Source organism: Tripterygium wilfordii, chromosome 15 (genome assembly GCF_013401445.1).
Source record: "Tripterygium wilfordii isolate XIE 37 chromosome 15, ASM1340144v1, whole genome shotgun sequence".
NCBI lineage: Eukaryota > Viridiplantae > Streptophyta > Magnoliopsida > Celastrales > Celastraceae > Tripterygium > Tripterygium wilfordii.
The window spans coordinates 3,868,725-3,883,313 of record NC_052246.1 but is presented as its reverse complement, the minus strand read 5'-3'; the positions used below and the strand labels follow the sequence as shown (position 1 = coordinate 3,883,313).

The 14,589-nt window shown below is 37.9% G+C and overlaps 2 protein-coding genes across 2 annotated transcripts in view; one reads left to right on the top strand and one right to left on the bottom strand.

Moving 5' to 3' along the window:
- The window catches only part of LOC120015937, a 31,531-nt gene that overhangs the window by 5,187 nt on the left and 11,755 nt on the right, over positions 1-14,589 (bottom strand). The window lies entirely within an intron of this gene.
- LOC120015936 (lon protease homolog 2, peroxisomal-like) lies at positions 1,090-14,486 on the top strand. The gene is made up of 17 exons (XM_038868448.1): positions 1,090-1,381; positions 1,821-1,933; positions 2,057-2,165; positions 2,463-2,632; positions 2,803-2,894; positions 4,580-4,759; positions 4,856-4,939; positions 5,284-5,411; positions 6,660-6,861; positions 6,949-7,155; positions 8,064-8,194; positions 8,967-9,180; positions 9,842-10,144; positions 11,206-11,400; positions 11,611-11,856; positions 13,295-13,396; positions 13,972-14,486. The coding sequence occupies exons 1-17, from the start codon at positions 1,275-1,277 to the stop codon at positions 14,053-14,055; spliced, it is 2,667 nt and encodes an 888-aa protein (XP_038724376.1). The 5' UTR covers positions 1,090-1,274; the 3' UTR covers positions 14,056-14,486.

Here is a 14,589-nt window from a genome sequence, read left to right as displayed (position 1 = left end):
ATAGTCGGGAAACAAATTAAAATAACAATCCCAACAGATGATAATGGGCCGACCCAGAAGGTGTCATTTTTTATGTAATGGGCCCAAAAATATGATAATCTGCCGACTTAGTCTGAGCCACTTTTGTAAGAGGTCTGGCGGCCCAATCAAACTTTTCCAGCACATGGATCAAATGTAGCGTTTGGCCAATCGACCTTTAGCTCTTGGCTCGGCTTTGTCTTTTTAATAGGCGTCCAAGAGTGGTTATGTTGGGTCATGTTTATACTTTATAACCAAATCACTTAACCTTCACGAAGCAATATATGAGCCTAATAACTTTTATTTTTAGACAAATAAATAGTCTATTGAATAAAAAATTAAGATTATTCTCACTAGGGTTATGTATGAAATTATTAAATCACAATTAAGGTTGTCAAAATTGATATATTACCTAAGATCGATAAAAGCCGACAAGATTGAATTATAAAGTCAAGATTTTACAAAATTTTAAAAATAAATGTAAAATAGTATAACAATGATTTCTATATAAATATTATATATGTTGTCCTGCTTAGCAAGTTTTATAATACATCCATCAATACTACCTAAAATACCTATGTAATTCATCAATTATGAATTTATGACAATTTGAAGTATCAAGTATTAACAAGTTGCGCAAAGCCTCTCAGTAAAAACAATAAGTAAATCCATAGAAAATAATACATATTTACTTGCCAAATCAAAGAAACTATGGTAAACCCCCTCTACGAAAACAAGCTCTAAGCATTGTTGGTCAGGATGGGAGTAAGGCTCGAGTTGTTGATCGAGATCATGGAAGAATTGCTCAAGTTGCTGGTCGATTGTCGAAAACTCGAAAGTAATGGAACTATCAACTACACCACTTTAATAAACATCAAAGAGAATTGAACCAGCTTTGTTCCTCAGAATAGATGATGGAGGCGTGGTCTGTATGGAGCTGCTGGAGCTTAATTCAGTAATTTGTGTATAATTTATACTAGTAGATGAGTCATTAACGATGACCAAGATAGGTGAAGTCAATGATGGATGATATATTGTCGTACCTGCTCAATGATTGTACGAGTGTAGTTCCATTGTCGGGAGAGGCACATGTGGAATTTTAGTGGCACAAAAGTAATGCCAACGAACCTCTTCTCTTCTTGTTCTCGTGATTCTCTCGCGCTTTCTTCCTATAAAATCCTAATTGCCTAGATTCTACCTTCAACGCTTCAACCCTGTTTTTCGGGTGCATACCGCACACTATCTGAGTTGCAGAGATGGAGGAATCGGTGGACCTACCGAGTCGGCTTGCGATCCTTCCCTTCCGAAACAAGGTCCTCTTGCCTGGCGCCATAATTCGAATTCGATGCACTTCACCTAGCAGGTTCTTCCTTCCTATTCTTGTATCTTTCGCTTAATCTAGGTCTTTCTTTTCCTGTAGTCTTTATTCTTCGGTAGATGAATACACTATTCCATGAGAGATGATCAAGGAACTAGATGCTTGAATTTTGAATTTCCTGTAAGTTCGTATTTATGTGTGTATTTATGTATGCGTATTGCAGTTTTTTTTCTCTGGAAAAATATTACGATCGTCTTTTACATGGATTTGCTTTTGATTTCATATTTAGTATTTGAATATCCTGTCACGGGGAGCCTTGATCAATCGATTTTTTATATGAGTAAGGAATTTTAATGTTGTATTTTGGTTTAGATAGTAGTTCTCGAACGCGTTTGGTTTGAATTTGTTGTGAATTATCTGTGGAATCGCATGTTGGGATCTCATACACTGGATTAGGATATCAAAAAATCTTCCATTAATACAGTGTGAAATTGGTTGAGCAAGAGTTATGGCAGCGAGAAGAGAAGGGATTAATAGGCATTCTGCCAGTTCGCGACGCCACAGAGACAGCGTCTGTAAGCCCCTCCTTACCTCAAGGTGATGAATTGTCTTCTATTTATGTGTTGATTTGTTGGGTTTCCTTTGCCATTGTTTAATGGTGCGTCCCAGGGAAAATGATCAGATATGTTGGAGATATACTTATGTAATCTCTAATTTTAGGTGCTGGAAATGACGCTGCAGAAAGAAGCTCAAAAACTCACGTTGTTACACCAGAAGCTCACAAGCTTGATGGGAAGAACCTGCAAGAGGTTACCTACTGGCACAACAGGTATCCTCCGATGTAGCATCTACTATTTCATATATTGGTCATGCAAATTTTGAAGTGTTTTCAAATGATATCATGGGTTCCCCATATCTTTTATGCCATGTGTTGTATACCACTTGCCTGCTACAAATTCCATATTAGCACGGCTACCCCTTCCCTCTTGCATCATTGTCCATGTCAAATTCCACATTTCTTTGTTGTTTCTTGTTCTGGGAGAATATGTGATGCTAAACCCTCTCTTTTTCCCCCTTGTAGTTGGTTTCTAAATTAAGACGTGGTTATATAATTTTGATTTCTCAGGGGAGTGGCTGCTCGTGCTCTACATTTGTCAAGAGGGGTGGAGAAACCAAGTGGGAGGGTCACATATATAGTTGTGCTTGAAGGTCTTTGCAGATTCAATGTGCAGGATCTTAGCACGAGAGGAACATATTATACTGCACGTATAGCTCCACTTGATATGACCAAGGCTGGTGAGTTAGACTCTGTAAGAAATTGGATTCAACTTCTTCCAGTCCATTGCGATAGATACTTTGCTGATTTGTTTAGTTAAGAATTCAAGTATTCATTGTTTTTATGGTTCTTTGATCTTTTTCCTCATTCACCAGTACTACCTGTTCTTTATTCGTCTAATTTTATTTAGAGATGGAGCAAGTGGAGCAAGATCCGGAATTTGTAACATTGTCTCGCCAATTCAAAGCAACTGCCATGGAGCTTATTACTCTTCTTGAGCAGGTAACTTTTGTATGGTGACCTCCAGGAAGTGAAGACCAGGAAATGTCTGTGACTCTTTCTTTGGCTTGTGATTTAATTGTTTCACTGGAGGGCATGGCTGTACCTGCCTGCTTGGGTGCCTCCTAGCAGTTCTTTGCACACCTGACATCTTTTTGGCAGTATACCATTTTTCTTCTTTTTGATTGTGTACTGCATCAATAGTTCTTTACTTTAACAACCTTATAATGTTGCTACTTGCATGCTAGGTTGTTCTTTAATCTTTTATGTTAACAGCCTTATAATGTTGCTACTTGCATGCTAGCCTTATAATGTTACTTAATTCATTTCAAAAAATTGTCATCTTGTTCCATTTGATAAATTCTGAGATGCTGTTGATGTCAATATATTAGATTCTCGTATATTTCTTACAGCAGCTAATGGCTTTAGGTGGTAACACCTTCTCATGGATAAATTATGCACTTGGATTTTTTGTCGGTCTGTTAGACTTAATTTTTTATAATTTGGATGGCACTGTCATCAGTGTGTAGATGCTGCATAACTGCTTTTTAATTCCAAAGTATGACTTTTATTTAATTTCTCATTTCAATGTTTTTGAAGAAATTTTTTCCCGGTTAACTTGGCTGGTCGTGAGCTGTTCTCTATGGCATGGAAGGAATGATATAGTAGCCTTTCCTCATTTTATTGATGTCATTATTCTTCTCTTTTAGTAACTTCTCCTTTTAGTAGGCAAATTGGCGGTGGATTTCTGCGAGAGGTTCTTCCAGAAGTAGAGAACTTGCAATAAAAAATGAAATAATATTTGTGAAACTCATGCAATGCCATGTATTTGGACTCAGTAATAAGCTATTTTAGTCTTTTAGAAGCATATGATGGCATGGAAAGTAGAACGGATTTCAAAGGTCTTCATTTTTGTATTATTCTGTAAAATTTCCTGATAGGTAGATGAGATATCACTTGTAAGGTGGGAGCAGAAAGTCATGATCTGGATGCCATTGGTTCCAGATCTCGCTGTTATAAAATCTTCAGTGAGAGAGTTAGATGTATGTGATAGGATTGTCCCACATCGAAAGATGTGGGAGCTAAGGTGTTGTTTATAGGGGGGAGGTATGGGCCTCCCTTAGTACCCAAGGTTTTCTAGTATGGGCTAGGAGGCCTTGGGTACAGCCGGCCCATATGGGTGGGTGTCGGTTGGGCCTTGGGTGCTGAGTGTGTATGGGCACGACCCTATCAATGGTATCGGAGCATGATCCTGTTGTGCCTTCAACTTGGGGCCGCGCCTGTGGAGTGGCCGGCCATGGTGCTCGACCAACGGGGGTGCGCCTGCCGGAGTGTTCGGCCATGGTGCACGACCAACGTGGGCGTTGGTCTTGAAGGGGAGGGTATTGATAGGATTGTCCCACATCGAAAGATGTGGGAGCTAAGGTGTTGTTTATAGGGGGGAGGTATGGGCCTCCCTTAGTACCCAAGGTTTTCTAGTATGGGCTAGGAGGCCTTGGGTACAGCCGGCCCATATGGGTGGGTGTCGGTTGGGCCTTGGGTGCTGAGTGTGTATGGGCAAGACCCTATCAGTATGCTATTGAAGAATGAATCTTGCTGCTAGTATTAAACTTTATTAATCTTTTTGATATTTTGCAATTACGAAGTCATTCTGACTTGTTAATAACCATTGTTGATTGTTCCCATAGAAACAAAAAACCGGTGGAAGGACAAAAGTTCTGCTGGAGACGGTTCCTGTTCAGAAATTGGCAGATATATTTGTTGCTAGTTTCGAGATAAGTTTTGAAGAACAACTAGCTATGTTAGACTCCGTTGATCTGAAAGTGAGACTTTCAAAAGCCACTGAATTGGTTGACAGGCATTTACAGGTAGTCTCTTCTTTCACTGGTAATACATTCAACATTTAATTATCTTGTTGCTTGATCTGGCCTTTGTGGAATGATGTTAGTCTTTGTCTCTGACAGTCAATACGTGTAGCAGAGAAGATCTCTCAAAAGGTTGAAGGACAGTTGTCAAAATCTCAGAAAGAGTTTCTTCTTCGCCAGCAGGTTAATTTTTTACTTCATATTTTCCCGGGTGAGAATGTAGTGTACGATAAAAATACTTCATCATCAGCAAGTAATATAAATTTTATTCTTGTCAATATATGTATAGCCTGGATTGATAAGTAGAAATTATGGAAAATGATACAATGGTATTTTGTTTTTGCTTCAAATTACAATCGGTGACATAAATTATAGTGCAAATACATCTCGCCAAAAATATGCATGGAGTGGGTGTTCACTGAGGATAGTTTAAATGCAATGAGGTTTGCAAGTAGCTTCTCATTCTTGGCATCTTGTCTTTGTGTGGGTGCCGGAGACATTTACATGTTTTACATGAAAATTTTCAGATGAGGGCTATAAAAGAGGAGCTTGGTGACAATGATGATGACGAGGATGATGTTACTGCCTTGGAAAGAAAGATGGAAACTGCTGGAATGCCTTCAAATATCTGGAAGCATGCGCAGAGGGAGTTGAGGTATGTTGTTATAGTAAACTGGGACAACAAACATAATCACTATCTGGAGAGATACATCTTTGAGGATGGCTGACCTATGGCAGCGCTCACTTCATCCTCATTAACAACACATTAATAAAAAATTAGAAATTCCCGCTAACCTAGTGATCCCGACAGTATCCCTTCGTTTAAAAATTATGGAAAACTCAATTGGGACAGACCATGACACTAGATGGCTAGTTTATCTATGTTCTTTGTAGCCATATATATATTTTTTATTTTTATTTTTATAGATTATCCTGGATTTTAAATTTAACTCATGAGGCAGTGCTTTTAGGGTGGAATCCTTTTGATGAGATTGCCTGGTGGCTGATGAAAAGAAGTAACAACAGATAGAAGAGAGCCTAGTTTAGATTGGTGAATATTTGAGCATAAGGGACCTGATTTCATAGGAGTTAAAGTTTTAGTGTGAATGTGATAATTTCAAGGTCTCTTGTCCAGCATTGACAAGCTCTTTGTTAAAGTAGAATTGCGGTCGTTGGAGTGCAGTTTACTCTCTTGATTTCAAGTCATGGCTAGTGGCATGTCTGAGGGGAGGAGAATTCTCTCTCCGATATGAAAGAAAGCTTCCTTCACCCAAGTTTCAGCCAGATGCAGCCCAACAACTTTTTTCCTTCACACAATTCAAATTGATTTTTATTGTGGGTTCATGTCACTGTTTCTTTGGCGACGACGATGCTCTATTTTCAATAGTGAAAGATCTTCCTCTATGCATCAGAAGAAAAGAGAGTGGGGGTGGGGTGGGGTGGGGGAGGGTTCTTAACTTCTTATTCATATTCCCTGAGATAGTTGAGCCTTTTTGAGTGTGCATTGAGAAAAATATGATTCCACCTCTATGTACAAGTTAGTAGATCCTGAACAAAAGGTGGAAAATATCTGTGAATTTGAATATAATGACAAAGTCACTAGATTGCATCCTGTTAACACAATTCACAAAGCCACCTTTACTAAGCTTCTTCAAAATGAACTTCTTTGACTGGATGTATTCTCAGAGACTCAGAAGGTAACTTTTATGTGCTCAGGAAACACCCTAGCGATTTTAGTAGCCTTCAAAGTTCTCTTCCAAATTTGCAAGATTTTACTTGTATACTCCTTCCTACAGTGCTCTTATCGAGGGACTGATTTGTATGTTAAACTCTAAGGATCTTTGTTATTATTCTGCAGTTAACTCTCTCTCTCCCCCATAATTTTTGGCCTTCTCCTCCACAGGAGGCTCAAGAAAATGCAGCCTCAGCAACCAGGATATAACAGTTCACGTGTGTACCTAGAGCTTCTTGCTGATCTTCCGTGGGAAAAAACCACTGAAGAACAGGATCTAGACCTAAAAGGTGCAAGAGAACGACTTGACAGTGACCACTATGGTCTAGTCAAGGTCAAGCAACGAGTTATCGAATATCTGGCTGTTCGCAAGGTGACCCTTTTTGTTTTAGTTATTCTTCCTATATATTATTGTTATTCTCTGGAATGCCATTTTATTTTCTCATTCTTTCTGCTGCAGCTGAAACCTGATGCAAGAGGTCCAGTATTGTGCTTTGTTGGTCCACCAGGTGTTGGGAAAACATCTTTGGCATCATCTATTGCCGCTGCTTTGGGAAGAAAATTTATACGTATATCTCTTGGTGGTGTTAAGGATGAGGCTGACATTAGAGGGCATAGAAGAACATACATTGGCAGCATGCCTGGGCGTCTTATTGATGGAGTAAAGGTAGAAAGCTTTTCTCCGTAGAAGAGGATACCGACAGAATTCCGACATTCTCTTGATGATGTTGTTATAGTTTAGGATGCAGAAGAAATAAATAAAAAAACACTATGTAGTGGGTCTGAAATAGGAAAAGCCCAACATTATCATCATCATCTTAGCCTTTATCCCAAAAGTTTGGGGTTGGCTACTTGAGTTTATGAGAAGAGAAAATCAACGGAAATCCACTATGTCTATTCGTTTCTGCCATTCATTTCTACTTAGGATCATACTTTCATTAATTTCTATTGAATCCATATCCTTTTTACTACTTCAAGCCATATCTTTTTAAGACTTACCTCCACATCTCGAGTTTTCAGTTAACTCTTATTGTCTCATCCACTAGAACTATATCATCCGCAAACAACATGCACCAAGGTACCTCACATTGGATATGTCGTATGAGTTCATCCATCACCATAACAAATAGGAACGAGTTTAGTGTTGACCTTGGTGCAAACCTATTGTAAAGAGAAACTCCCCTGTAACTCCTCCATTAGTCCTAACACTAGCTATGACTTCTTCATACATATTCTTGATCATAGTAATAAAATTAATCTCAACTCATCTCTTCTCTAAAATCCATAATACTTTCTTAGGCACCCTATCATAGGCCTCCAAGTCCTTGTTATGAATTTGCATTGATTTCTTCATTTCTCAATTGGATTCATGTAGCCGACCCCAAACTATTTGGGATTAGGCTTGGATGATGATGATGAAATGAAAAATTGTTATTATTGGTAATGATGTGTGCTGGGGATAAAATTCAGATTGAGTAGTTTTTTTCTTTAAAATTTGTTTTAGAGGATAGGGGTTTGCATAATGATTTGTCTACATGTCTATTAACTAAAAATTTTGTGTATTTTGGATTTTAGAGGGTAGGGGTTTGCAATCCAGTCATGTTGCTAGATGAGATTGACAAGACGGGTTCTGATGTGCGTGGTGATCCAGCTTCAGCCCTATTGGAGGTTCTTGACCCTGAGCAAAACAAAACATTCAATGACCAGTATCCTTTTTTCTGCTACTTGTGTTTCAAAAACATTGGTTTGATAGACTAGCAATAATCATAAATTAAAATAAATTGTATATGGTCAATTAAATTATAAAAAAAGTAAAATAAAATGAGAGAGAGAACTAAAATAACATTGAAAAGGAACGATTTTGGAATGGTAAGCTTTTCTCTAGTTATTTATTTGTCAACCTTCATAATGACCTCACTACGTTTTGTTTGGCTATTGAATTTGTTAATTCATATATGTACAACATAGAAATAGTGGGGTGATAGAAGATTGAGAAAACTAGAGTAGACAGTTGTAAAAATAGTATAGAGAGACCCAAAAGGGCGGGTATATATGTAATAACAAAGGATATATGATGTATAGTATTAGCTGATGTGGAGCTCTAGATAGGAGAAAACGGTGAAGAGAACCTATGTACCGGATTCAAACTGATCTCTCTTATGAATTCATTTCGATGATCTCAAAGGGATAAATGCTCTGTTGATGATTAATTTAAGACTTTAAACCTGTTTTTGTTTCCCAACTCCTGAATATCTCAAGTGTGTCTTTCACTGTTTCACTTTTTTATCCCCTGCATGAATTAGTAGTTTATTGACTTACAACCTGTTTTCACTTCCCAACTCCGGAACATCTTAAATTTTGTTTAAATTATGTTTTCAGCAAAGGTGTTAGTGGGTATCACACATTTTCCTAGAAGTGCTGTCACCATAATGATCTCATCAATGCCAGTACAAAAACTCCTTAACTGAAGTTCTACAGCTATTTGAATGTTCCATTTGATCTTTCAAAGGTGGTCTTTGTAGCAACTGCAAACAGGGTGCAGCCTATCCCTCCAGCACTCTTAGACAGGATGGAAGTCATCGAGCTGCCTGGATACACTTATGAAGAAAAGCTTAAAATAGCAATGCGACATTTGATTCCTCGGGTTCTGGATCAGCATGGTTTGAGTTATGAGTTCCTTAAAATACCAGAGGTACTGAAGTCTTACAAAAAATATTAACCATTTACATTTTTCTTATTTGTACAGAGATGTCCGCCCATAAAGGTATTAGGCTGGCTTAGTTTATAAAATTGGGTGTTTTTATTTGACATGAGTCAAGCTACAAATATTTACATCTGAATGAGTGAACTTTTGATGTCCATGAAAGCTATTGTTTCTATAAGTGCTCAGCTTAAAGGTTTCCATCAATATTAACAAAGCTGTGTAGCAACCCTTGGAAGTCGGAAAGACGCATTTTATTTCCTGGAACTGTAGTCACTACGACAAGCTTTAGTTTTGATATAATCTATGCATATGTTTTTGACATGCACGGGTTAGGCAGTTCATGAACTTGTCAATGCTTTTAATTTCGTTGAACTCCTTGAAAGGTAACTTACTTGATTGTGAAATTTTCTTCTAAATGTTCCGCTCAATTATCATAGGAAATAATCTCGAGCATGTGCTCTGTAAAATTTAGGCCAATGGCACTTCCTGCTTTTATGGATTGAAATGTTGACTTCTTATATATATCTTCGTAGAATGTCTTAAATTAGACAAATGGTTAGTGTGGAAGTAGAAATCTAGATTTTGAATTGCGTTTTTGTTCTCATCATGGTATATTGGATAGATGTTCATCAAACCTTCATTTTGGTAGGCTATGGTGAAACTCGTCATTCGGAGGTACACCAGGGAGGCTGGCGTTAGGAATTTAGAGAGGAACCTGGCTGCATTGGCACGTGCAGCAGCAGTGAGAGTTGCAGAGCAAGGTCAAGCTGTCCCACTCAGCAAAGACGTTCACCAGCTTGCTCCACCACTACTGGAAAATAGACTTGCTGATGGAGCTGAAGTGGAAATGGAAGTTATTCCTATGGGTCTAAACAATCATGAGATATCAAATGCATTCAAGATTGCCATGCCTTTGATTGTTGACGAGGCTATGCTGGAAAAAGTATTGGGGGTAATATTTATTTATTCTGTAAAATATCTCCCCATTTTACATAGAGGCTTCATATTTAAAAGATCTTGTCATACCTCATGTGTGCTAATCAAGTGACTTAATAGGTTCAATGCTATGGTTTATTCATCGGAGGGAGGAAGTCTCTAGTCTTTAAATATAATGTCGTTTGGAAATTATGTCATCGACCTGTGCCATTTGGAAAGTATATCATGGGCCAATATATGTATGAGTGGTTAAGCTGTGCTGTTGGACCTTCATTTATAAAAGTGTGTCATGATAAAGCAATTTCATGTCGGTGCTTCTATGGGAGTTCATGGGACTTTAGGTAGCTCTCTGATGACAGTATTGAATTAAAATATATTTTTATTATAATAAGTCTTGTGGTTATATTATTAATTTTCTAACTGAGTGGAAATAACCTTGCTCCTCATGTAAGTGACGAGGAACAGGCAACCACTAGACCACAAGAGCTTAGCAATTGAGTTGAAAGCTCTTAACTGGGATTTTACTTGTATAAAATTATGGTGACCTTTTTCTCTCCCATTTCGTTTTATTGTCCTTAAGAACAACAAAATAAGTCAAGGACTAAGTTTGCGGTTTTGGTACTTCAGATCTAGTTCCCCTTTTTGGTTTTGGTGAAATGGTCTAGTCCAAAGGGGCTAAATTTGTAGCTGTCATATTTATATCTATTCTCACATTGATATAAAGGAGTTAGGAAGTAGCATGAGTAAATCTTGTTTGTTGTCCGCTTCATTGGCCCATGAATGCATAGACTTCTCCATGCATTATCTGGGCTTCTGCACAATAGTCAGGCTGTCCCATTACGATTTGGGTTTGACAGGTTCAAATTAGTTACTAACATCTTTACGATATAGGAAGGATGTGTACATTTGACCCTTGCCAGGCCTCATATTAATGTGAGTCTTGTGCATGAGGCGTCTTTTTCTTGATCTGGAGCAACCTTGGTTTGGTTACATCTTCAGTTATTAAATTTAGTTTAGTAGCGGTTGCCCGTGTTTCCAGCAAATTTGATTATATTGTTCACACATCCTGTGATACAGCCTCCAAGATTTGATGATACAGAAGCTGCAGAACGTGTTGCAACTCCTGGGGTGTCGGTGGGACTTGTTTGGACCTCTTTTGGTGGAGAGGTTCAGTTTGTTGAAGCTACAGAAATGGCTGGGAAGGGTGAATTGCATCTGACAGGACAACTTGGAGATGTAATTAAAGAATCAGCGCAAATCGCATTGACATGGGTAATTTAGTGTTCGCTATATTGCCTTTTAGGTTTTCTTTTTTCCTTTCTTTTTTTTAAAGTTAATACAACTCTGTTTATTAATGGTTATTGCTGATGCCATTTAAGCCTTATCTTGCATTGTTCTGCATTTGTTTTCCATGCATTGGAAACCTGTATTTGTTTTCCATGCATTGTTCTACATTTGTTACTGAATTTCTCATCTATATAGGTTAGAGCTAGGTCAAGAGATCTTATGTTGGCATCTGCTGCGGAAGTCAATCTTATGGAGAGTCGGGATATTCATATACATTTTCCTGCTGGAGCTGTGCCCAAAGATGGGCCATCTGCTGGTGTAACCATGGTGACAGCTCTGGTTTCGCTGTTGAGTCAGAGACGTGTAAGAGCAGATACGGCAATGACTGGGGAAATCAGTTTAAGGGGTCTTGTGCTGCCTGTTGGTGGTATCAAGGATAAGGTATATTTCACTTCGTCAACTAGTCCTTTTAATTTTTGTTGGGAAAGTAGCATGGGATATCACAATGAATTAGTATTGTTAAGTTCATAAAATTTTACATCTATTCATCAAGTAGAACTGCTAATATCCAGTAAATTAGAACTTCGTTGCACTTATGCATCTGAAATATTCCAGTGTATTGTCTCTTCTTGCTGTTTCCGTTTTTCATAAATGCATGATAATGGTCATGCTGAACCCATGGCTGCACAATATGTTAACACACGGGAGAATAGAGGACAAAGAATTGAGGAAGTAAAGAAGATAAGGTTATCAAGAACCAGAGTTTGAATTTTTTATTAACCTGAAAATCATTCTACTTAAGACATAAAAGGATGCTCTTAAATGTAGGTACTGGGTGTCAACTAAGTCATATACGGACTTGGACCAAATTCTGATTTAAATTCCTAAGGTCTTAAAATCTGTCTGACTAAAACCTTGTGCATAAAATCAAATTATAAAAGTATTTGAAATAAATCTTTGTCTAAAGTTCCCGTCATTTTGACCTATTTAAATCTTTGATTAAAGGTGAGGAACTGAGGATCATCTCTGATTTAGTGGTTGGCTCCTTAGTCCTTAGTCCTTACCACCTTGTCCTGAGGGCTGGGGTTGAAGGCTCCCCATCCCTGTTAAACAAATCATTATAAAAACAACTTTGATTAAAGGTCTTTCAAATATTATTCTCTTTAATTTCTAGATTTATGCCAAGAGTGAAAGTGCATTAGATCTTTTACTGGTCTTCCATCATGCTTGCTGGCTGAAGATAACTCAACTCCAGAGAGCTGGACTGTTGATACATCTCTGGAATTCAGCAAGAAAGTCATCCTTAGAACCACAAAGTGAAAGTAAAATCCACTATAACAAAAAAAATGACAATTTCATCAGCTTCCTTTTCTCGTTAGGATGGGGGAATATTTCAGTACTCGGTTACCTGCAGGAGCAGTAGAAAGTAAAGTAAGAGGCTCAAAAGTACTTGGTAAGGTGAAGAGTCCTTGACATTGGAAGCTTGACTAATATATGTTCTCTTGATCTTTATCAAAAAAAGAAAAAGAAAAAGAAAGGAAAACCATTTGATCCTTTTTATTTATAGTGGAGAATTGGCCACTTACTTGGGCATGCAATTTCTTGAAGGCATATTAAGGCTATTGCTCAGGGAAAATATGAACTATGATAGACTCACCTACATTAAGTTCCTTAAGACATCCAAGGAACTTTAACTGCGTCAGCTAACTTTTAACTTTAGGATCTGAGATAGCCCACGAGGTTCATCAGCATCATAAACATCATATAAACTTTGCAATTATGCAATAAGGATAATGCGAAGTTATGCGGATATCTGTATAGTTCTTGAAAAATCACAAAGCAATTTCCCAGTTCATTTTCTTGAATATAAAATTTGCAGATATTGGCAGCTCACCGGTTTGGTATCAAAAGAGTCATTATTCCGGAGAGAAATTTGAAGGACTTGGCCGAAGTACCAGCTACTGTGCTTACCAGTCTGGAGGTAATTTTGTTTCACTCATGGCAAATTGCAGCTCGCGTTTATAAATGAACCATATCATGGAGATATACTGTGTTTTGGGAACACAGCATCCATCTTTTACTCTGTTCTCATTCTAGACTTGGATTTAGATTCATGTTAATTTGCATGAGATTTGGATCTTCTCAGCTTTGACCAACATTTTGGGGTTATTTCAAAGCTTAATAGGGAGAAAACAAATGTAGAATTGGGGGTTCTTTTTAATCCAGCAAGAACTCTTGCGGTAGACAAACTGCTTATGAAAATATGTTTGAAAGAACGTGGATGTTAGAGGGTAGCTGATGGTCGGCCATCCTCTTCCCCAAATTACGTGCCAGAAAATGGTTTTATATTTCAAGCTAGTTATGGTTCAGTTAGATGATTGAAGGGAGTAGAAGATTACAATAGGTTCAGATTTTCTATCTTGATAACCCTTGAAGAATATTTTGGATTGCTATTCCATAGATGTGAATTGGTTGACTGTGTTGGTCATTAGTTTCTAATGTTGAACATACCAGTGAACTCAAACTTTCACTATTTTGCATCCCCGCATTCCACAGGTCCTGTTTGCCAAGCGAATGGAAGACGTGCTAGAGCAAGCATTTGAAGGTGGTTGCCCATGGAGACGACACTCAAAAATATGACGAGAACCCAAACATGTGCATACCCTAGGAATTTATCACAAAAGGCTTTGTTTTACTTGTGACCGCATACTGCTGTATCCGGATTGAATACTTGTGGGCCATCGGTCTGAGACGGGAAAAAGTTGTTAGAGCTGATTTGATCATATTCGGACTATGAAGCTTAAGAGGGTTTAGTCCATTTCAGAAGCATCAAATGGATATTGGTGGTATCTATTGTTCCCTGCAGGCATTCAAGAAAGTGTATTATTCTCTTCTGGCTGACATACATAGAGCAAACCCTCGGCATGCCCTTCGTTGTTTCTCTTGTTTTTGTTTGTATAATTACACTCTTACTGTGTATATATTCTCTCAGTTATAGGACAATTGCGAGGATATGTCTATTGTCTGGAAATCAAGTTTGAATAAAATTTTCAGGAACTACAACTCAAATTCAATTTTTATTAAGGACAAACTTGAACATGGTAGAATGCAACTTGTTTGCATCTTTAAGCACTTAGCATGAATAAAGACTTGCTCAGACTTCATATCTGGGCT